The sequence below is a fragment of the Nyctereutes procyonoides genome, unplaced genomic scaffold (genome assembly GCF_905146905.1).
Source record: "Nyctereutes procyonoides isolate TBG_1078 unplaced genomic scaffold, NYPRO_anot_genome, whole genome shotgun sequence".
Classification (NCBI taxonomy): Eukaryota; Metazoa; Chordata; class Mammalia; order Carnivora; family Canidae; genus Nyctereutes; species Nyctereutes procyonoides.
The window spans coordinates 16315315-16338194 of NW_026575121.1; the positions used below are offsets into that span (position 1 = coordinate 16315315).

The 22880-nt window shown below is 35.2% G+C and overlaps 1 protein-coding gene across 6 annotated transcripts in view; it reads left to right on the forward strand.

Annotated features, from left to right (window-relative positions):
• TDRD3 (tudor domain containing 3) overlaps positions 1 to 22880 on the forward strand; it is a 162338-nt gene that overhangs the window by 135521 nt on the left and 3937 nt on the right. For 4 of the 6 annotated variants that reach the window (XM_055335867.1, XM_055335868.1, XM_055335863.1 and 1 more), the window contains exons 13-14: positions 1972 to 2057; positions 21728 to 21853. In XM_055335867.1, coding sequence (XP_055191842.1) covers positions 1972 to 2057; positions 21728 to 21853 — 212 coding nt within the window. Of the gene's footprint in view, positions 1 to 1971; positions 2058 to 17678; positions 18049 to 21727; positions 21854 to 22880 lie in introns of those variants that run through there. The other 2 variants (XM_055335864.1, XM_055335865.1) reach the window with 2 other exon arrangements.

Below are 22880 nucleotides of genomic sequence, written 5' to 3' on the forward strand. Positions count from 1 at the left end.
AAGCCACTTAATAAATATTAATAAGGCCTCCATCAGACTGAGATGGTTCAAGTCTGGGAACCGTTGTTGGTGTGGTTCTTGATTACAGTTTTGTTATGCATGGTAAACAAAGGCCAGCAATGAAGGAAGGAAGTGGGGAAGTCTGATGTTGACTTTTCAAAACCAGTGGTAACTTTTTAATGACCTTTTATTGGCATTTTTAGGTTGCCTGAAATATGCTCATTTTTCCCCAGGGCATGTGATTAAGAAATTAGGGTAAGCCCTCTTAGTCCTGCTCAACCAAGAACTTACTATACAAAGTAAGATATTAGAAGTCAGTTTAATTCTGTTTCTATATGATTCAAATTTTAAAATTCGTGGGCTCGTGTTCCTTTTTTTAATGTTGGCAACCATTTTTGGTACGATTGAATGAATGATTTAGGAGAATATAATAATAATTTTATCTTGGAAAGACTTATGTAAATAAGGCTGAAAATAACATGGAGAAAAGTACACTCATTTTTTGTTTATCTCATAAAGTGATCAGATAATGTAAGTCTTATTATCATTGGGAATTTCTGAATTTGACCGTGAGTGTGTAAAACAATGTTAGACAATTAGATTTTTTAAATATGAAATTGAAGTCTTAAAGCAAAGGGAAAAGGGGAGCCATATCAAAAGCTTGAGAGTATTAGTACTTACTTGAAGTTTTTTGTTTATTCTAGGTAAATATTTTTTTCTCTTCTTTTGTTCCCCTTTTCTCCTTTTCCTCTCCCTCCTTATCCAGATTCCTCCTCCTTGTTCTCTTCCTCTTTTGTTTTTATCTGAATATTTGCCTTTTATTCATCTTAAAGGTTTCACATAACTTTTAACTATTAGGTTGGATTTGTTCCACCTCAGACAGGATTAATCCTCAAATGAAGTCTGGTTAAATAGAGCATCTTTTCAAGTTCAAAAAGCCTCTAAAAGATTTGTGCACAAATAAATTGGTTTTCCTGATTGATCTTTCATAATCCCTGATTATAATTGATGCTTACTTAACACCTAGCCCTACTGATAGTAGTTCTCATAAACACAAAGACTGTTAGAGACGGAGATGTACTGGAGCTGAGTACAGAAAGATCTAGAAATGGTGAAAAGTTGACTATATGCCCAGTTGATTTAAATTGTATCCTTGCATTTTTAGGAAATAAGCAAAGAAGAGAAAAATTTCTCACTATATGTGTTTAAAACTTATTAGAAATGTAAATAATTGAGATGAGAAATTAAAATATATAATTCCCTAAGAAACTCTTCAAGAAACTGGAGACTGGAAACTCTAAATTTTGTCATAGAAAATTAATTATAAAAGGCTACATTAAAAATATTTTAGATATAATTTAGAAATGAAAATAAGATTTACATCTCAAGAAGATATATTTTCCTAATAATTTGTTGAAAATGCTTAAAATTGGCTATAAAAAGACTGAATATTCTGTCCATTCTAATGATTATAATGGCTTTAGTGAAAATAATCACTGAGGAAAAATCATTATGTTAGAAAAAACACCCATAGAGTAGGTTAAATGTAGAATTGATGTCTTGGTTCTTAAGTATTTTTTAAAATAGTTTTTATAACAGTATAGTTTAAAAGGTTTGACTGAAACTGCTACACAAAAAATTTCAAACAAACTGCTTTAAATAATTTCAATTATAGAAATAAGTTTTATTTTCTGAAGTGAGATTTACTACACTTTGAAATTCCAGTAAATTTCACATCAGTGGCAAAGTACTGCCAAAGTTGCTTCTGACATCGTTTACTACTTATTGCCATTTTTAAGTCCAAGGCTGAGACACATTTTCAGATTCTGTGTGCTGCATCCCAAGGGAATTGATGGAAAAGGGTCACTGCAACAGTTAAATGTCTGCTCTGCTTGGCCTTTAAAAGAAGGGGAGAGGGCAAGGCTGGTCTTGGGCAAATTACTTCCACCTCCCTTTTTGCCCCTGCTTCAGCTCCAGGGGAGCTGGAAATGCACAGGAGGAATCAGAAGACCTGGGTCGAGTCCCGGCTCTACCACTTACTACCTATGTGACTTTGGGTAAGTTACTTACTATCTCTGGGTCTCAGTTTCAGTACAGGGTTGCTGTGAGGATTAATATGATCAATGGAAATGTGCTTTGTAAACTCGCAAGGTGTATAGAAACATACATTTTTATTAAAAGCTTGGCCTTCTTCCCTATTCTTGTATAGTATAGTGTCCTCAGCTATGTTATTTTTAAAGCAACTCAAAATGACTTAATTCCTTTTGCTTGTCCTTATGTCATCCCCATATTAGAATTTCTTATTCCTATCTTCTGCATGCTTCAGAGTTAAGTATTCTAAGAATATAAAACCAGTCTAGTTAAATTAATTTCACAGTGAAGTGTGGATTACTGCTACCCCCTCTTACCCTTCACATGCCAACCTTTCTCCTTTAATCTTCTCAGAATTATGTGCTTAGAAATGTCAAGAAATCTAATGCATGGACATTCAGACAGTGTTGAGAAGAAAGGTTTTTGGCAGAGGGAGGTCCTTTAAATCCTGTATCCAGATCACTCCTGCATGAGTTAATAAGGTTGACTGGGAAAATGGGAATATGATTGTGCTTCTAGTCCTTTTTTTCCTCTATGGGAAAGGAGATGGAAATAGTTCAGAATTTAAAAGTTCTTCAGGTGTCTCTCTGAAAACCAAGATCCTTAGCTTGAGAAATAATCATAGAGAGACGAAACAAGGGATTTAATAGGCATTTCTTTGGCCAGTCTTTGAGTTATATCTGACGAGGCCATCTTTGCTTCCCACCAAAGTAAGTTCTAGCCCACCTTCAGCCAAACTACATTTATAATGCCTGTGATCTTTATTGGGTGCTTGGTTTATGGAAGCTATGTGGAGCTAAGGAAGAAAGAGAACTTGCGTTCTGGATCACATCTGGTTCCAGATCAAAGGCTCTTTGAGGGCATAAAAAAGACCTTATATATCTACTTGGTCCAGCCCTCCTCATAATCTAAGAATGCTTGATCTGGCTATGTGTAAATAATAGTAATAATAGCCGTGAACTGCTTGCCATTAATGCCTAATTATCATGGAGCACAATAACAGTTAACCACGCCATGATTAGATTAACTTACAGATTTTATTTATTTTATTTTATTTTAATTTATTTTATTTTATTTTATTTTATTTTTACAGCCTTGAACCGTTGACTTACGCTCAATATGGTTTCTTGCTGAAGTAGCAGTGTCATCTTTCATTACTAAAAATGAGAGAGAAATATTGAACTCTAGTAGTATTCAAATACAAATTGAAACAATTAAGTGCAGTGTTAAATGTATAAGTTAATGGGAAAAAATTAGATAATGCTCATGCTGGCAAAGGTGCAGGGATGTGAGTACTCATACTTTGATGATGGCAGTGTAAATTGATGTGGCCCTTCTGATTTTACTAAACCTTAAAAGTGTTCATACCCTTTAAATCAATAATCCAACAGTTAATCTCTTCTAGGGAAAGAACAAAGGAAATAAGCTAGTTTCTGAGAGATGATTGGAGCATTGTGATAATAGTAAAAATTAGAAGTTACCTAAATGCCTAACAATAAGAGAATGTTAAAATAAGTGATCTCCCAACTCCTAGATGAAGTATTTCACAGCTGTGTTGAAAAATCATTATGAAGGCTGTAATATCATGGGAAATACTTATGATGACTGAATGAAAGTAATGTATAGATTTGAATGAGAATATACTGAGTGGTTTAGTGTAGTAGAATTATGTACACTCTTAAGTATGTGTATACATACTTTTTTTAGATTTTATAAACTCTGTAATTTTGTATTACATTTTTAACTTGAAAAAGTAAAAGCAAGCAAAATAAAATAGTAAGAAGAAAGTTGTTCATAACTCAGGAATTTTAGTCTTTAAAAAAACCTCAAAATTTGCAAAAAGATATGAAAATATGGGAGGAGAAAAATGAGATAAAACATCACCTTTCAATTTTAATTTTGCCTTTTCCTTCAATGAAGGTAACAGCAAAATGATTATGGTTTTTCATGATAAAATACCATGAGCCTTAAACTGGTTCCTGTCTATCATTAGTAAATGAAATACCCCCACAACTAAACAAATAGAGTTACCTATACAAAGTCTTATCACCTGCTCTCACTCTATCCATACAACCTATTTCCCAATTCCTTGCAATATTCTCCCTTAGTTATACTGTTCCCAAAATGCTTACACATCTTCAGAATCTAGTCTTTTCCAAGTGCTTTCATATGCGGAGCAAAATAAATTTTTCCTATGAAATGTTTCTTTAATCTGTACTTACCATTCATGGTTTCAGAAATATGTTACTGTATAGTTATATTTTGTTTGACTCTTCATCCCTTTTTAGTATTTGATATATTTTTAAAATATTAAATATAAAGTGAAATTTTATATTTGAGGTTTTCCTATTATCATTTCAAGTATGTATCAGTCTATTCCAAAAATCCTTTTTTGAGCACTTATTATGTGGCTTTATCTCTCCACCGAGAACAGTGCTGGACACATTTCCTTATAATGATTATGTGCTAGAAAATGGAAATGCATAGATGAGCAATCTCTGCTCTCAAGGAGTCACAGACTAGCAGAGAAGCCCAGCAAGTAAACCAACATCTCTTTATCATGAACAGAGCACAGAATACCTAACTGAGTCAGGAACTGGCTCATGGAAGAATCAATATCTTCTCTGACCATCCTATTCTAAAGCAGCAGTGAGCCATCACACAAACTCTCTATCCCCTTTGCCCTGCTTTATTTTCTGCATATCTTGCTCCTGCCTCCAACTCCTAAGTGAAATCAGTGTGAGAACAGAACTCTGTCTCAGCTAATACTTGGGTGTTCAGAACAGCACTGAAAAATAAGGCACCCTCAATTAAATATTTGTTAAATCTGGATGACTGAAGTTTAATGTGAGTCTTGAAAGTCTGGAAGGGCAGTTAGTTAGGACTTAGGTTTGGGGGAAAAGGGAGGAAAGAGAGAAGTCAGGGAAATTCTAGAGGGCATGGTAGAACGAGGTATATTTGGCAACAGTATAGATGGGTGTAGTAAATGTCAATAGATGAGACTGCATAGGCAGGTGGGGTCAAAGTGTGGAGAGGAAGGTGGGTTATGCTAAGGAGTTTGAATTTCATCCCTCACAATAGGGATGAAAAGACTGAAACACTGTATGCACTAGAATGTCACGATGTGATCTTTGCTTTAGAGATAATTGCCCTAGTGGCTCAGTCGGTTAAGCATCTGCCTTCAGCTCAGGTCATGATCTCCGGGTCCTGGGATCAAGCCCCTTGTCAGACTCCCCCCCCCGCCCCCCCTCAAATAAATAAAATCTTTTAGAAAGAGAGAGATTATTGCCCTAGTATAAAAAATGGGTTTCAGAAAAATGGGTTTCAGAAACCCATTCAGAAAATGGGTTTTCAGAGAGCATGTAGACCAGGTATAAGAGTTAAGGCGAGTGGTAAGGATGTTGGAGTCATCAGAGTTTAGGCAAAGGTAAAGAGTATAGATGAACCTGCCTAGAGCAAGTGTGCAAAAAGAGAAAGCCAAGGAATGGGATCAGACTTTGGGGGAATTTCACAGTTAAGGGGTGGGAAGGGGCACTGAGAAGCTGTAGCCAGAGAGGACAGCAGGTATGGGTGCTGAATCCATATCTAATGCTGGAAACATCAAGAAAGATAAGAACTGAAAAGTACCTGTTGGGTTTGGCAATCAATAGGTGATTGGCAACTATAGAATGCATTTCCAGTGGAATGCTGCATGTGTATCACAACTTATGGTTTCTTGAGAAATAAGAAAATGAAGCGTAGGCTACTTTTAAGATCTTGGTTGTAAAGATGAAAAGTATAGAGGATGAAAATAAAGAGTAAAAGAACTCAGGGTAAAAACTCAAGCCTATTTACGTCAAAGGCATAGTGAAGCAAAGAGAGAAGGAGAGGTTGTGAAAATAGGAGTAAAGATTTTTAAAAACCCAGGCCATGATAAGAAAGTGGGGCACAGTCACATGTGACTTTGAGTATGTGAGGAACACTAGCGAGAGGAGGAGAAAGAAGTAAACATAGGTGTGGTGAGGTTAAATTGTTGGGTTTCAGGGAAGGAAGCTAAATAATTCTAATGAACTCTTTTTTTCTGTGAAGTAAAAGCAGGTCATCAGTTGAAAGTAAATGAGGTCAAGAATAGGAGAGGAATTTTGAAGAGAAAAGTAAGGATTTAGGAAATGCCCAGGAACATGGCAGATGGAATTGACCAAGAATGTATTTTCACAGCAAAAGTTTTCAACCCTTAGTAGAAATCATGTGGAAAACATACTGTGAGAATTCATTCTCAGTTTCAAGTCTTTTAGTAGCTACAAGAAAAGTTTAAATGGATGTACAAATGGGAAGAATTTTCTGTGTTTATTAAACAGAAACTAATAGTTAACCCCTAGCCAGTCTTCAGTAGAGGGCCTCACTAGGAACCTGATATTTGAAAGTCTATATAATGACTATATTATTGCCCTACAGCTTCAGCAAAATTCAGTCCCGGAAAATGTTCTGTGAGGGTGGGCACTTATGCCTAAACCATTAACATTAATATAATCCTAGGAATATTACCAAAGTTTGGGAGCTTCTTGACAACTTCATACCAGGTACTGAGTGATATAGTAGATAGATAGAAATGTTAATTAGGTACTTGAACATTCTAAGACCCATTGTGTGTGTGTGTGTGTGTGTGTGTGTGTGTGTGTACATGCACGGAAGCACATGAAAGATACCAATGTTTAGAAAGCTGTGATAGTTACCAAATTGTTCGATTAGAGAACAAAATAAGGTAGGAAATTAAAGAAAAAAATAAAAATTAAATCTCATGAGACCTCATCTATCTGTTGACCTATCCATCTATTACTGACTCATTCATGGAGAGAGATTTTCCTAACACGGACACTATTAAATGAGGAATTTTTTCTTCAATGCTCTTCTAAATTTTTTCTTGACACTTATAAAGAGTTGTTCCCTACTAGCTATAAAACAAAATCCAAATAAGAAACTAGGTAATCCTGTTAAGAACATATGCTCTTCGTGATCATGGAGTTAATTTATCAATTATCATGGAATGCTCTTATTCTGGCATTGAAGAAGATAACTCTTAATGGACATACCACACAACAGTATTGATAAAGTTTCTAAAAGAGTCTAAACAACATTTGGTCTCTCACTGAGACCAGAGACAGCTTAGAAAAATAGTCTGTCTGAAAGTTTATGCTTCTGAATGTGATAACACTGAAACAAACAGAGAAGCATAATACTATGAGGTTTATCAAATTATGAAATTAGGGAATATCTCTTGTTTAAAATGTATTATGTAGTTATCAATTCTTAGGTAAAGTTAGAACATTTACAGTTAAGTATACAACAGAATTATTTGTGTTAATCTAAGCTTCTGAGGATAAATATCTTGGAACATGTAATAATTTGTACTGGTACATTTTACTGCTTTGTTATACTTTCCTTCTCAGTAGTCATGTTCTCTGGGGAGTTAATACTCCTTATCTGTAGATAGCAAGATGGGGAACGTTAACTCAAATGAAATTTACAAAGACAATTACTCTATTTGGGAAGCTGGTAAGATTTGCCCCAGTAAAGAAGATTGCTTCTGGGTTTCTTTCTTCATTGGAAGAAAAATGAACATGTTGCTAATTGTGACTGGATTTCTTAGCCTCTTTTTATATTATATCGGTTATTAACACCAATAACTGTAAGAATCACTTTGGAAATGTAAAGTGCCTCCTAAAGGCTCATTTAGCATTGTGTGTTAGGTTTTCAGCCTCTCAAAATCACTAGGATAATATAGTCAAATTGCTCGACTCAAAGCAGTGGGAGAAAAACTGTTTATGTTTTATGTGGCATTATAAAGAATAGAACTTTACACTTGTGAAGTAGTAATAATAGTGCACTTTATTGAACACTTAATTTTGCAGCCAACATTAGTCTAAGCTCTTTACTTCCATTAATTCATTTAAAGTATAGTAGCTGTTTATGGAGAGTGTAGCCATCTCAGGGCTGTTTGTTCCCTCAATTGAGTCCTTCAGAGTAGATAACATTATGGATAATTTGTGTTTTACAGTAAGAATGGTAGCACCCAAATGTTATTGTATCTACTTTATTAATTTCTTGATGTGTTTAAAATGCAAGTGAGGTGGAAAGCACTTGATTTTGATCTCTTTATATAAATCTCGAAGAGGTTTCACATGATCAATCTAATTCTGTCAGCCTCTGCATCCACTGGAATGTGCCGAGAGACCAACATAACCTGGGCAAGATATATAACCTTTGTTAACCTCACTTTTGTTTTCTCTTCTGAAAAATAGTAATAAAAATATGCAATTTGATAGGGTCATTGAAAAGATCATAGTAGCTGCTCAGTAAACATTTTGTTCAGTCACTAAATATTTGAAATGCTTGGCAGATAGGTTCTTAATTACTGTTGGCACCACTTCTTTAGTTTTCCTTCAAAGCTTTGGAAAGAGCAGCTTCCGTTATTGTCCATCTCTTCAAAGTAATGTTTGTTGGCCCCGGACTGCAACATCAGCAGTTGCTGATTGGAACTTTCAAATCAAGAGTTGGGTATCCATCCCAAATTATCTCTCTTACAGGGAAACCCAAACTGCTTCTTTGCACCATCTTTTTCTTTAAATTAGTTCCTTTTTCTTTTATATTTCCTTTTAAAACTTTCTTTTCTATTATAATGTCATAGTATAATGAACTTCTCTATTAGGATTCTTAAAATGCAGGCGTAAAATAAAAATCCATAAATCTTTTTAAAGTAAGTGAGTTTTTCCCACAAAATGAAAGAGCTGTGTTCCTTCAAGCTAATAGTATTGCCTGCAAAGTTATAAAAATTTCCATCACTTTCTTTATGCAAAACCATTTTTCTTCACACTTTTGAAGTACTGTTTGTAGCAGCCTTCATAAATTGGTGACTTCCGTCCTAGCTCTGACACAAAGCTGTTCAGCCCACCCTGCTGTCAGCGTACCTGCTGCTTGACATTGACAGGACTCTTGTTGAAACCAGGGATTGCATAAATTAGTGTTTAACCCTGAACGGGCTTTTCTCCTCATTTTGATTCAGCTTTTAAAAGACTGTCATGTCCTTATTCATAGATAATGAAAGTGGAATTTGACTACCATCATACGCTTTAGAAATTTCAGGGTTTATAAACTGTTAAGAATATCCTAAACTTTCCTAGTCTTACTTTTCATCAAGCCTTAATTATCCTCAGTTTTACAAATTCCTGTACAATAATGACATCATCCCTGATTGTCTACTGTCCTTTTCTTCTAGTCCAGAGGATCTACTTGCCTTAGTTTTGTTTTTTGTTTTTGTTAAGATTTTATTTATTTATTCATGAAAGACACAGAGAGAGAGGCAGAGGGAGAAGCAGGCTCCATGCAGGGAGCCCGACATGGGACTCGATCCCAGGTCTCCAGGATCACGCCCTGGGTTGAAGGTGGCGCTAAACCACTAAGCCACCGGGGCTGCCCTGTTTTCGTTTTTTAATAAGCAGCTTACATTGTGGTGGGGAGGGATGAGGTGGAGGAGAGAAGAAAAGAGTTTTAAGTTGCATAAGGGAGTATACTTTAAGTAATCTTATGGCTGAATTTAGAATTTTTAAAAAGTTGATTGTTTCACCTTAATACTTTTCAGAAAAGTACATATTAAATGTTTGAAAAACCTAAGAAAATCTTTTGACTGTAATACTTCCTAGCTTGTCATTGTTCCACTGTGGCTCTATGGAACAGGGAGGAATAGCGTCATTCTTGAACAAGGAAAACAAAACACATATTTAATAGAAACAAACATTTATTATGTTCTCCCTTTGTGTAAGATAATAAGCAAATTACTCTCAAAAGTATATTATCAGTTTCCCTAGCCTGCCTTGAACATCTAAGACAGGGTTCCTCAATTTCAGTAAAACTAGATAGTATTATTGAAAATTATAATATGTTTAATAGACTCAAATTGGGTGACATGTATGGTCTAATTTTCCTTTACCTGAGTTGACAGAGATAAGTTCTCTCCCTTATTATTCTTGGAGAAAATCTTTGTGATGCCTTTCTTTCTTCAACCATCAAAAATGATTGAGAAGGTCTCCTAAACTCAGAAAGAGAATGATTTTCTTTTTTAAAGAAAAAGCTAACTCCTCATATACTGAACATTTTGAAATCTCAACATGAGGAAAAGAAATCCATAAATTTAAGCATACTGAGAGTAATTTATATTTCAGTAACACCAAGATGATATGTTATTTCTCTAAGTATTGAGGAAAAGGGGAAGAAATGGTTAAGAATGTGAAGATTAGAATCCTTCTCTTTAGAACTTGATTATAATTGGAACACTTACACACAGGTACCTTGTATAATGACCTGCATTAATTGGTGTAATATCTACAAGAACCCTATGAAATAATTTTTGTGTTCCCATTTTATACACAAGGAAGATTACAAATACTAGCTTCAGAGTCATGAAGTAACTTGTCTACAGTCATTGAGCTAGTAAGTCGCAGAGCTAATATTTAAGTTTTGAACTCATTGACACCACAGTACGTGATTTTACATTTTACCTGTAAATGAAGGTTAATGATACCAAACTACTTGAGGATTTTCATGGGAGTTTAATGAGATTCTGTATATAAAAATATTCAGCATTGCAGTAAGCTTGTGCTCAGTATGTGGTATACTTTTTTGATTAAGGTATCTTTCAAACATTTAGCTCATTCAATTTTAATTCTCATGAATTTAGAGAATTTTAAATAGATGAAGACGTATGTGGGTAGAAGTATCAGCTTATATTTCTGAGGAGGCTAGGCAGTATTTCACATAGAGCAGGGAAAAAATCAACCTATTCCTTTCACCTACTATTCTGTTGCTAAGAGAGTTTATTTAATCTCCTACCGAGACCCCCTTTTCATCTTCTAAATTCCCTCAAATCTAGTTTCAATATTAAACTAATATTTTATTTTATTTTTTTAAATAATAAATTTATTTTTTATTGGTGTTCAATTTGCCAACATACAGAATAACACCCAGTACTCATCCCGTCAAGTGCCCCCCTCAGTGCCCGTCACCCATTCACCCCCACCCCCCGCCCTCCTCCCCTTCCACCACCCCTATTAAACTAATATTTTAGCCATCTATTTAGGTCTTACCCTTTTAGATAATAGTCCTCTAATTTTCAGTGTGCAAAAAATAAATAACTTGTCAGAAAAACTGACTTAATTTCATAGTTACTCAGAGTATACCAGTGATAAATCTGTGCCAAAATAATATCTTTCATTAGTGTATGGATTTCAACTGGACTTAAATTTGAGATTTTGATTGGGGAAATAATTATTTCAAATACAGAATGACATAGACCTAGGAGTAGGTTGTAAGGATTTTGCTTGATGACAAGCGCAATATGAACAAGCAGTGATTGAGCAGCTGCTAAAAACATTAAAACAAGGTTAGATTACATTAATAGATTTATTTTTTTTAAGATTTTATTTATTTATTCCTGAGAAACACAGAGAGAAGCAGAGACTAGACAGAGGGAGAAGCAGGTTCCTCACACAGAGCCCGATGTGGGACTCGATCCCTGGACCAGGATCATGCCCTGAGCCAAAGGCAGAGGCTCAACCACTGAGCCACCCAGGTGTCCCAGATTACATTAATAGATTTATATAGAGTTTGCTTATCATGGGAAATAATAGTATTATGTTCCAAGCAGACCCTACTTGAAATATTGTTCTGAAAACTAGGTTACATGGAAGAGTAAATATTAAAATACATAAAGGGACAAAACGATCAAGATGATGGGAGATTCTGGAAATAATGGTATTTGACAAGTGATTCCAGGAGCTGAGTCTTTGGATTCTAGAAAATAGACGAAAGAGAGATATAATGCTTTTTTTAAAGTAGCTTAAAATCTTTCATATGGCAAAAGAAACAGGCTCAATGAGAAAATATAAGTGGAAATGTAGATTTGTCCTTTCTTGTGCAGGACAGAGGTGGAGTTGGCTGCTTGAGGAAGCCTGAGTTCCAACAGAGTTCTCTGAGGGGGTAGGTGGTTCTTGTACTGCAGACATCAGATCACTGACTCCTGGGCTACTTCACATTTCTAAAACTGGCTTTGTTAGCTAGCCTGTTAATTGATTAGGGTTTCTAAATATCTGTTAACATTATGTTTCACTAAAGAGAAATATTTTTAGTTCGTTATGCAGACTTTGTTATTATGGGTTTTTAGGTGTGAATGGAATTCAAATGCAAAAATGATGTTCATCACATTGGGTGCTATCTGCTTTAAGATTTAAATGTTTAACTCTTTTCCTGTTAGTCTTATGTTCCTTTACTTTCACAAAAGGGGTGAAAATCATCAGCAATGATTTTGTTTCTGTGTTATTAGGCATGACTATCTTTTTCTTATAGTTATATGAAGCATGTCAAGTCACGTGTCCCATCCCCACTCCAACCCTTCGTGCTTTTTAAAGAGCTGGCCTATATTTTATCAATTTGACATGGAGATTTTTTTCTACCTTTGTTTCTTAAATCTGTATTACAGGTCACTGTAGCATGCCTTAACTATTTGTCTCAGGTGATCAGTTACATAATGTGCATCAGGCTGACTTTTAGAGTAAGAGGTGGTCTGGCATGATGGTGCAGTAATTATTACTTTCAGAGAAAGAATGAGTTAACCTATCTAAAATTACGTTATATTAGCCTGCCCATTTAAGATGTAAAAATGATATAAATTATGAGAAGTGAAATGATTAACCACTTGTGATTAGTGCTCATATGTCTTAACCATAAAATATTCTAAAACATATTTCTTCAGTTAGCATATTTGAGAAAGCAGTTGCTTTTGCAAAGATAATTAGTGGGCATTGACCTGAAAACATAGTAACAGGCATAGATAGGCATTTTCTGTCATTAATCATTTTGCTGTACTTCCACTTTTTAAATAGTGTTTCTAACTGGTCCCTTTTTATAGCATTTACCAAAATTTCAAGGATATAATCTAAAGGCAAGATAGATATTCAAAGAGGCTGATCATGTTAACTTATTTTTGGCTTCCTCTTAAAATACTCAGATTTTATGCAAATAGTGTCTATAACTTTTGATTGATTTAAAAAATGCTTCTTTGCTAATTTCCTCCCCTTTTTTGGTTCTATTTGCCCTTTTTCTCTATAATTGAACAAAAAGACTTCCTCTCAAAGAAATAAAACCAGGGGTAACAACAGAGTGATTTAGAATATTAAAGTACTGGTTTTAGTGTATAGATAATTTTTTTTTAATTACCATAGAAATAAGAGGAAAGCAGATGGCAAGAATCTTTCTCCTTGCACGGACTCTTTCATTAGTTTTCAGTGGCTCTTCCACTTCCCTTATCTGTCCAAAGCAATTTGAGGAGTACTCTAGCAACAAACTTCCTGAATTTTAGCAAAGTCTGTGATTCTAGGTAGTTTAACAAAGTGGGCCATGTATATTATATTGCCAAAGAGTTACTTACTTTAGAATAATACGCAGTTTAAAGGCTTATTTGATAAACGCTTTTCAGGTATTACTTCATATGGTTCCCCCTGTAAACCTAGGAGTTCATTACTGTTTTCTGTGTAAGAAAATTGAGACCAAGAGAAATTGAGTAACATGCCTAGAAGTGGTGGAGTCTAAACTCAGACTCAGATCTGACCAAAGAGACTGAGGGCTCATATATCAATGTATCTCTCAAGGAAATCTTTGAGTAGACTGGCATATCTGGAAACAGGATGTGCTCCCTGCCTTGATTTCTGGGCAACCTTAGAATCTATTTAACCTTTAGCTAAAACAGCCAATGAGTTTGAGAGAGGTATACATTCTTATGAAATATATATTCATTCTTTGGACTTTACTATAGTATTTCAAAAAAGATTATGACCAGTAAATGATGTTTATGCTAGGACAGAGGCCTCAGTGCAGAGGCCATACCATTTACTTAAAAATGATCTTAAGCTAACCATTAGAAAAAATTAAAACTATCTGAAACAAAATATGTAAATATATACTATGTGATGCTATGGAAAGAATTTTGGAATAAACAGTCCAGGGCTCTTATTCAGGCATAGCCACTTACATAACTTTGTGTAAATTACCCTGAGCCTTAATTTCTTCATATGTAGAATGATGTGCTTAAGTAATTCAAAACATCGTTGGAAGGATTAAAGGAGATATAATACAAAATGCCAAACACATAGTGGAATAAACATTCATTCCCTTTTTCTGTATTCCAAGTTGTAAGAAACTCAGGTGTGTTTTTGCATAAGAGACAATCTATATTTTTATCATTTGCAATTTGTTAAGGGTAACATGTTTACTAGTCTCTTTTTCATATTCTTGTAGTAAAAATAAGGATGAAGTGTAGTTCAATTTCCTTGAGTGCCTAAGCTGCCAAAAATAGCTTGTTTACTCTGTTTTGAAGAGTGGATGGTGTTAATGATATTAGGGGAAGGACTGTGATGAATAGTACTGTGTTTGCTATGCTGTCTATTAAACATTCAGCGTTCTATGTTCAAGTTCAGTTGTCACTCAGGCTTTGCATTGGTTGGCAGAGCATAGAGTAGAATCCTTGAACTAGGTATTCGCATGATTTCCTAGTATCTTCCAGAATCATAAACAGTTTCAATTTTTTTATAGATTTTTTATTTTTTTAAAGATTTTTTATTTATTTATTCATAGAGACACAGAGAGAGAGAAAGAGAGAGAGAGGCAGAGACACAGGCAGAGGAAGAAGCAGGCTCCATGCAGGGAGCCCGATGTGGGACTTGATCCGGGGTCTCCAGGATCACACCCTGGGCTTCAGGCAGCGCTAAACCGCTGCGTCACCGGGGCTGCCCAATAGTTTCAATTTTTATGTAACTCTAGAAAATGTAGTTTTTTCTGAAAGGAGAAAATCAGAACCATAATGAAATGTCTCCTGAAATCCTGCATGATACAGGAATGAAAACATTGTATTCTATCAGCCATACATTTTAGGATAGTTGTTTAGTAATTAGATTTTTTTTTTTTTGGTCTTGAATCATTGTTTTTCTTTTCTGCTATAAAATATGTTTATATAAGTATTTAAATAAAATATTCTAGCGCATGGTACATATTAAAGAGATGATCTTAGATCCACTGATTATAATTCCCCATTATATTTTATTCTCAAATGGTATTTTATTCAAAGTTTCAAAGACAAGGAAATTAGTCTATTATAAAATTTACTTATTTTGGTTATGTATAATGACTTTCTCTTATGTTAATGAAATCTGAGATTTTTTTCCCACTTAGGTATGGAAGGTGAGTTTTTTTTTTTATCAAGTGAGACATTTAGTTCATAGAAGTCAAAAGAAGGGTTTAGATTTTCTCTGTGATAGAAAGCAAAAGTGAAAAGGCCACTGAACTCAGTCAGAATTCTGGTTCTGGTTCCTATTCTTCCATCATTACTTTCTTGTATTAATCAAGTCAGTCAATCCAGCTAGTTCCTAGTGTACAGCAGAGGTTGAAATGGGGGGAGGGGTTAATTTTTGTAGCTTAGGGAGTTACAGAGCTGGAGGGACTGAGGAAGAGCAAGTCAAGGGGATACTGCTTGCATACACTCACTCTAACCTAGGCCCACCTATTTTATATTGAAACTCTATATAAAATTTCATATGAAAGAAGAGTATCACATTTACCCAAAATATAAATAATAATATTCTTTAAAAATTTAATCTGCTCAATCAGGTTATCTCCAATTTCCCCTTCCAATTTTGAAATCTGTTATAACTATTCCTCACCCTCATTACTTGGAAGCAAGGTGAAGGGCAGACAGGACTATGAATCAGAAGACCTCTGTTTTAGCTCAGGTGGTGGTACTACTTACTTGAGCAAATAATAGTTTCTTAGTTATTTGGATTACTCTTCTTTACAGAAACTTCCTGTTTTACAGTTTGTGGTTCCAGGCTACCACAAGCCTGGTTTACTTTGTCATAGACCTATAAATATTCATTTGGAGCATATTTCTTAAGATTAATTGGTAAAGTTCAGTGTTGATCATAATACATGATTCTTTTGGGCACAGATTTTATCCATAAACTTCACAGAAAATAAAAGCCAATCCAGCTTTTGCTTTTAACTTTAAGTTACTCCAATATAGTAGGATATTAGTATAATTTATCTAAAATAGATTACTTAAGAATATTTTAAGTTCTACTTTTAGGGTCCATTATGTGATTTTTTTGTTTTTGTTTTTGGATGGGACAGAGTTACTTTATTTCGCTGTTTGGACTGAAACATAAAATCAAAGGTCAAAGTTTTTCAGTGAGGACAAAGAGGAAATGTTATGAATATCCAAGGTATAATCAAAATTAAGTACAGCCTAGAACCAATTCAGAAAGCTCAATAAACTTCAAAGTGGTTTTCACACATTAATTAATTCTCATGGCATCCCAAGGATGAAAGAAACTTAATTGTCATATCCTAGTTACTGATAACCACAGAAAGAAGAATCTGAATGGATTGAAAACGTGCCAATTTAAATAAGGCAGGTCAAGAAATATTTCATCAAATATTAAAGACCTACCATATCACCAGCACTCTACAAGGCACAAAGTATCCCACTGACATGGCCTATTTTACTGCCTGTTTTGTTTTTGTTTTTTTTTTTTTAACAGACTTTGGTGGGTTTTTTTAGAGCAGTTTTAGATTCCTCTGAAAGGAGGGTATAGAGACTTCTCATATGCTCCTGCCCTGCCGCACATGTAGCCCCCACATTACCAACATCCCTGCCAGAGCAGTGCATTTGCTGTCATTGATAAATCTACGTTGACAGACACCTTATTGCCCAGAGTCCATAGCTTACATTAGGATTCAGCAGGTTGGGCAAATGTGTAATAACACATATTTACCGTAATAGTATCATAACAGAATGGTTTCACTGCCCTAAAAATTCCCTCTGCTCTGCCTCTTCATCTTTCTGTTCCCCATAACCTTGGGCAACCACTAATCTTTTCATTACCTCCGTATTTTCCCCTTTATTATGTGATGTTTTGGGAAAGCAAGTTTGTCTTTCAATTTGGCCTAGGTGTTGTATTAAAATTAGTTTATATTTCTATAAACTGACTACACAAGCTCACCAGGCAGGTAAAAGGTAGCCTGAATATTCAGAGTGAGTAGCTCATTTGTGAGTCACTGAAGGAGATATCTACTCATGAGTATTTCATTGTTCAAAATATCCTAAATGGGGATCCCTGGGTGGCGCAGCGGCTTGGCGCCTGCCTTTGGCCCAGGGCGCGATCCTGGAGACCCGGGATCGAATCCCACGTCGGGCTCCCGGTGCATGGAGCCTGCTTCTCCCTCTGCCTATGTCTCTGCCTCTCTCCCTTTCTCTCTCTGTGACTATCATAAATAAATTTAAAAAATTTAAAAAAATATCCTAAATGTCAAGGCCCAGTGTTGAGAGGACATGGTATACATTTCATATGCTGGATCATGTATTTTTGTAACTACAAACTGTTAGAAGGAACTGACTAGAAGAAACGTTACTAGATTATGCACAAAATAGCTATTAAAGGACGTATCACAATATTAAGTTTTTTCTAAGTTTTTTTTTTTTTTTTTTTTTTTTTTTTTTTTTTTTTGTGAAGAGAATGGCCATCCCTGCTTCCTACTCTCAGCAACCGAATAATCTCTGATTGTCTCCTCAGAGTTACAGCTGTGGGAAAATCCTGAAGAAATGGTAATTTAAGACAAGATAATATGAATGTGTCACTGGCACAGAGGAAAATGTAGCATTGTGGACAAATAGAGGCCCCCACCCCCAGAAAAAGTTCCATAGAGATTTGGGTCAGCATTTAAGGCCTTAGAGGCAGAGGCAGAAGAAATGTTCCAAAGGAAAAAGTGGAAGGGTGGCAAACCCAAACTTCTTGAATTTCAGAATTATTTTCCAACCTACCCTGGCACTTCAGAGTAGGAGGTTTATCCTCCTCACTCGGGGCCCTGTTAGCATTAGGACTGGATAATTCTTTGTTGCCTGGGCTTTTTTTTTAAAAAAAAAAAAAAGAGAGAGAGAGAGAGATTTCATTTCTGTTTATATATTCATGAGAGACAGAGAGAGAGAGAGAGGCAGAGACACAGGCAGAGGGAGAAGCAGGCTCCATACAGGGAGCCCGACGTGGGACTTGATCCTGGGACTCTAGGATCACGCGCTGGGCTCAAGGCAGAGAGCTTAACAGCTGAGCCACCCAGGCGTCCCATTGCCTGGGCTTTGTTGATGCTTAGCAGCACCCCTGGTCTCCACCCCTTAGATGTAGCAATTCCCCCACTCCCTGTCCCCTCAGTTTGTAACAGTCAAAAATATCTCTAGATCCACGAGATGCCAGTAGCACCCCTCAGATGTATCTCCAGACAATGGGTAATGTCTCTTAGGGGGTAAAATCACTCCCAGTTGAGAACCACCGATCTAGCACTTTCCTTAAAATACTGGTTTGTATGCTTAATTGCACTTCACCTTGAAGAATAGAGAACCCAGCTTCTATTTAAATGTTACATATCTTTTACTGAGGTATGCTCCAGGTTCCAAGTGACCGATTTACAATGAGCTTTTGTACCACAGTTCATTTATAAATGAGGGAGTATGTATTTGTGTTCTCACTCCAGGTATAGTCTCCGCCAATGAGAGAATGAAGGGGATACACAGAAAAGATATTGTGACCCGTCAGACGTGTTTTATAGATGAAGTTGTACATCTCCTTTTTACATTGGTGCTGGGACTTTTTTGTTTTCTTCAAAATATTTCATTCATGCTTGATGTCACAATGATTATTGCATTTTGTATCATCTCATTAAAAGGAGTAATACGCTAGTAAGTATTGGTATGAAAAGATGGTGCATAAATATTCAAATATTAGTTATTTAGTATTTTTGAACCAGGTTTAGGTGGACAAAAATTTGAGTCCCAATAACTAGTTCTGAATCTCAAATGTTGGGTGAAGATAACATGGATCAGTTTCATTTTATGAAAGTTATCACAAGTGTTTTTAAAGACTCTTACCTGAGAGTCAGAAACAAAATGGCCCTGGTCTGGACTCTTCTTTGAATAAGCTCTGTGACATGGGAAAGTGAGCTCACCTCCCAGGATTTAGAGATTCCTCATCTGTCAGGTCTAAGGCAAGGGACAGACCATATGGCCTTCCAGGACTATGCCAGCTCAAACACAGTGTCAGATTTTAAAAAATATGTTCATGAACTATAAAATTCATAATTTGTTTTTAGTTTTAAATCCGTTACAGAGTAGCAATACGTAAAGGAAGGAGATAAGTTAGAAGGAAGAACTAGGTATAAATGTCATTCATTCAAAGATGACTCCAAATCTACTCACCTATTAAGTTGAGCTGTGTATTATATAAAATGGAAAGGTACTCCTTCAGTGCTAAAAATTACTAGCTGTGGACTATAGGAAGTAGTTTCTGTGGGTGACCAGGTTTGCCCTCAAGTATTCTGCAAGAGGAATATTTAAAAGTTAAAAAAGCAAGATTGTGCCTTTGACAATACCTGAAAACCAAGCTGTCAGAACCATTTTTATTTTTTGCTTCTACTTTGTATAAAAAGATTGTGAAGACATCAAATAATGTGAAAGAAATCTCATGGTCAGTCATCTTTATAAAACCATTTAATTGGCTCTGGCTGGTATAGTCTGTGAATCTTTTAAACACAGTAGAGTCAGCTTTTCAAATAGCTATGTCATATTATATAAATCCAGCTCACTCTCTCAGCAAATGTAGTTTCCTACCTTTAACAGTGTTTTTTTATTGATAAAGTATAGATTTTTAGATGTCCTCTGACCAGTGCTGCAGCTGGGTGTGAAGAAAAAAAAATTTTGATTCTAATTCCTGAAATACTTACTTCATCTACTACAGTAGCAAATATATTTTCATTCTTCTTAGTTAATATGCAAAGCTTCAAATGTTGTCATATGTCATAAAATTAAATAGCTTCCTTTTCAAATTTAGCTATAATATTTGACAGTCATCATTCAAAACAGTGACCAGAATAATAAAAAATAATTCTCTCCTTTCCCGAACACTTTTTAATTTTTCTTACCGCATTTAATTGCTTTACTAAATTATAGACATAATATCTGACACTTCTAACCGTTTTGAGATTGGTTATTAATGAAAGGGGCATAGAGAAAAGAGAGCTAATCTGGAAGTTTGTCTTTAAAATGCAGTTATTGAGTGATGTCAATATATGGTCAAATTTCTTCATTCTCTTATTTAAGCGATGATGGCCCCTTAAGGATGTCATTAATTTGGGGCTGTTGGTTTATTTCTTTGACATGCAGACTGAGATGTAAAGATTTAAACAGTTGCATTTGAATCGAAACCCAGGTTTGCCTTAGAAGTATCAGGGCAAAGTCAGAAAGTTTTCCTGGGCTTCAGTGTCCTTTGTATAAAATTGAAATAATGATTCTTTCTTACAAATACCGTGGAGGATGCCTAATAATAAGAGTTAGGTTCATGCCAAATATTAAATATCATTTCTAAATGATAGGGTTTGATCAAATTATCTTAGCATCTTTCTGCTTCTCTCAGGTAAAATTACAGTAGTTGGATCTGTAAAATTTGAAGAATAGAACTCAGTCTTTTATAACTTCTTATGTTATTAATAGGGTTAAAGGAAAGCAATCTTTTGGGAAAAACCCAGAGATAATGTGAGGAGGAGGAAGAAGAGGGATACATTTTCAAAATGATGCAAATTATTGTGCTCTGATAATTCAGTTGGAATTTAAACCCTAGTTTTGAAATAGATGCTGTTTCTTTCATAAACAAAACTGAGAGCCAGTTTTTTTCTGTCTTTAAAAGGGAACATACTTCATAGCTGCATTAATTTCAAAATACTAAAATAACAGGGTGGCAGCACTCAGTAAGAAACCAGTGTGGCTTTGGCTACATTTCTGTTGCTTCTAAGTTCTTTTCAAATATTATAATTAACTGTATTCTTTCTGCTGTTTAATCTGCTTATCCTAATTTTCCATGCTATTCCTCAAGCTGATAGATGTATCCCCTCAGTAAGAAAGAAAATGAGAAGAAACTAGTTTGTGTCTTACTGTGCCGATTGCTATGTCTTGCATGAAGCTGTCTTTATATGTAAATTGTATTTCCTCCTCATTCCAATCCATTATTTTTTCCTGTCTCTAGATGTAAGGTTCTTAACGATGTTGGAGATTTCATCAGATGAGGACAGACAGCTGGTGAACGTTCTCTGGCTCTTCAACCCCTTTTCCGTATCTTACCAAAATCCCTTTCCATGGCAAATACCTAGAAATATTTAGAAGTCCAAATATTCAGGAAAATTTTTGTTATAATGCTTGCTTTTTTGTGATTTCACCCCCTTGTGTCAAGTCATTTGGTGAGATAATCATGCTATTATGTGGAAATAGTTTCCTTTTCTTGAATTAAATTTGATTCTAATCTTACCACTGTCAAGTTCATTCTTCTGTTATCAAGGACCAAAAGAGTTTTAACAATGTCCCCCTTTTTTTTTCCTTCCCCTTGCTTCCCTCTGTTATAAAAGTTGACAGATGTGAATCCCAGGGCAGCTTAAGAGGCATATCAAAATCGGCACCATAAAGTATTTAACTTAGGAAACTTGGAGCTATTCTGAACGTGTTTAAATCACTACTCTTTACAAATAGGAGGAAGAAGGCACCTATGACCAAACGCTTGAGTTCCGTAGAGGAGGTGATGGCCAGCCAAGAAGATCCACTCGGCCCACCCAGCAGTTTTACCAACCTCCCCGGGCCCGGAACTAATATGAGAAGGTAAAATTGGCATTGTGAGATGGTTTCCGTATAAAGAACAATGCTATTTATGTTGAATATGTGGGTCCAATTGTTAATATTTTGTAATAATATGATAGAAAAAAACGGATGTTTCACACCTTTCAATTATAAAGTATGTAAGATTATACCATAGTTACAAGCTACTTTTCCACCAAGCCTTTCCCCACAAATGCTACCTGTTAATGCCCTTTTTTCTCTGTACCCACTCTCTTCTATGGGAGGTGATACCAATCAGTAAAATGTCTTTAACTTTGAAAGCAGGAAGAAAATAAAAGGAAACAAAGGATAATCACCAACTTGTATAATTGAGTTTTTTATTGTTTAATTAATTTCGATCCTTTTTAGAAAGAGGAAATGTTTCATATTATATTTTCAGGAGTTGGGTGAAGATAATGTGATTGCTTACAGAGATGGGGTTTGGGGGCCCTATGCTATCGATCCAGAAACTTTCATCTTAGAGTTTCAGAGAGTTGCTCTCTGAAAATCATTTTTAATAGGAAGGATGAGAAATATAATGAAGAAGTCAGGATATTATGAGACCAATCTAAAGCATCTCATTTTGATCAACAAAGACCTTCTTTTTTTAATGTTATTAGGAGGAAATACTTTTGTCATCTTTAGTAACATTTCTATTTTTTCATTATGTCCGGACTTTTGAATATTTTCAGAGTTTTCCAGTTACAGCCTTTGTTATATATTACTATAAAGACTATGAGAGTATTTTAGACCTAAATATTTCTTTTTTTCTGAGTCTCTTCTCAGTAGCAAGACCATTGAGAATTTTTAAGAAACTGTTCTCAATTTCTCATTTCAGCTATTCATTTTGCAAAGGCTGTTATCCATATTGTATTTTCCCCCTACTAAGTGACCCTCTCCATTTTTCAAACCAGCTGTAAGTTTTTAGCACTTGAAATGCAGCTAGTCTGAATTGAGATGTGCTATAACTGAAAAATACATATCAGATTTTAAAGACTTAGGTAAAAAAAATAAAATATCAGTAATTTGT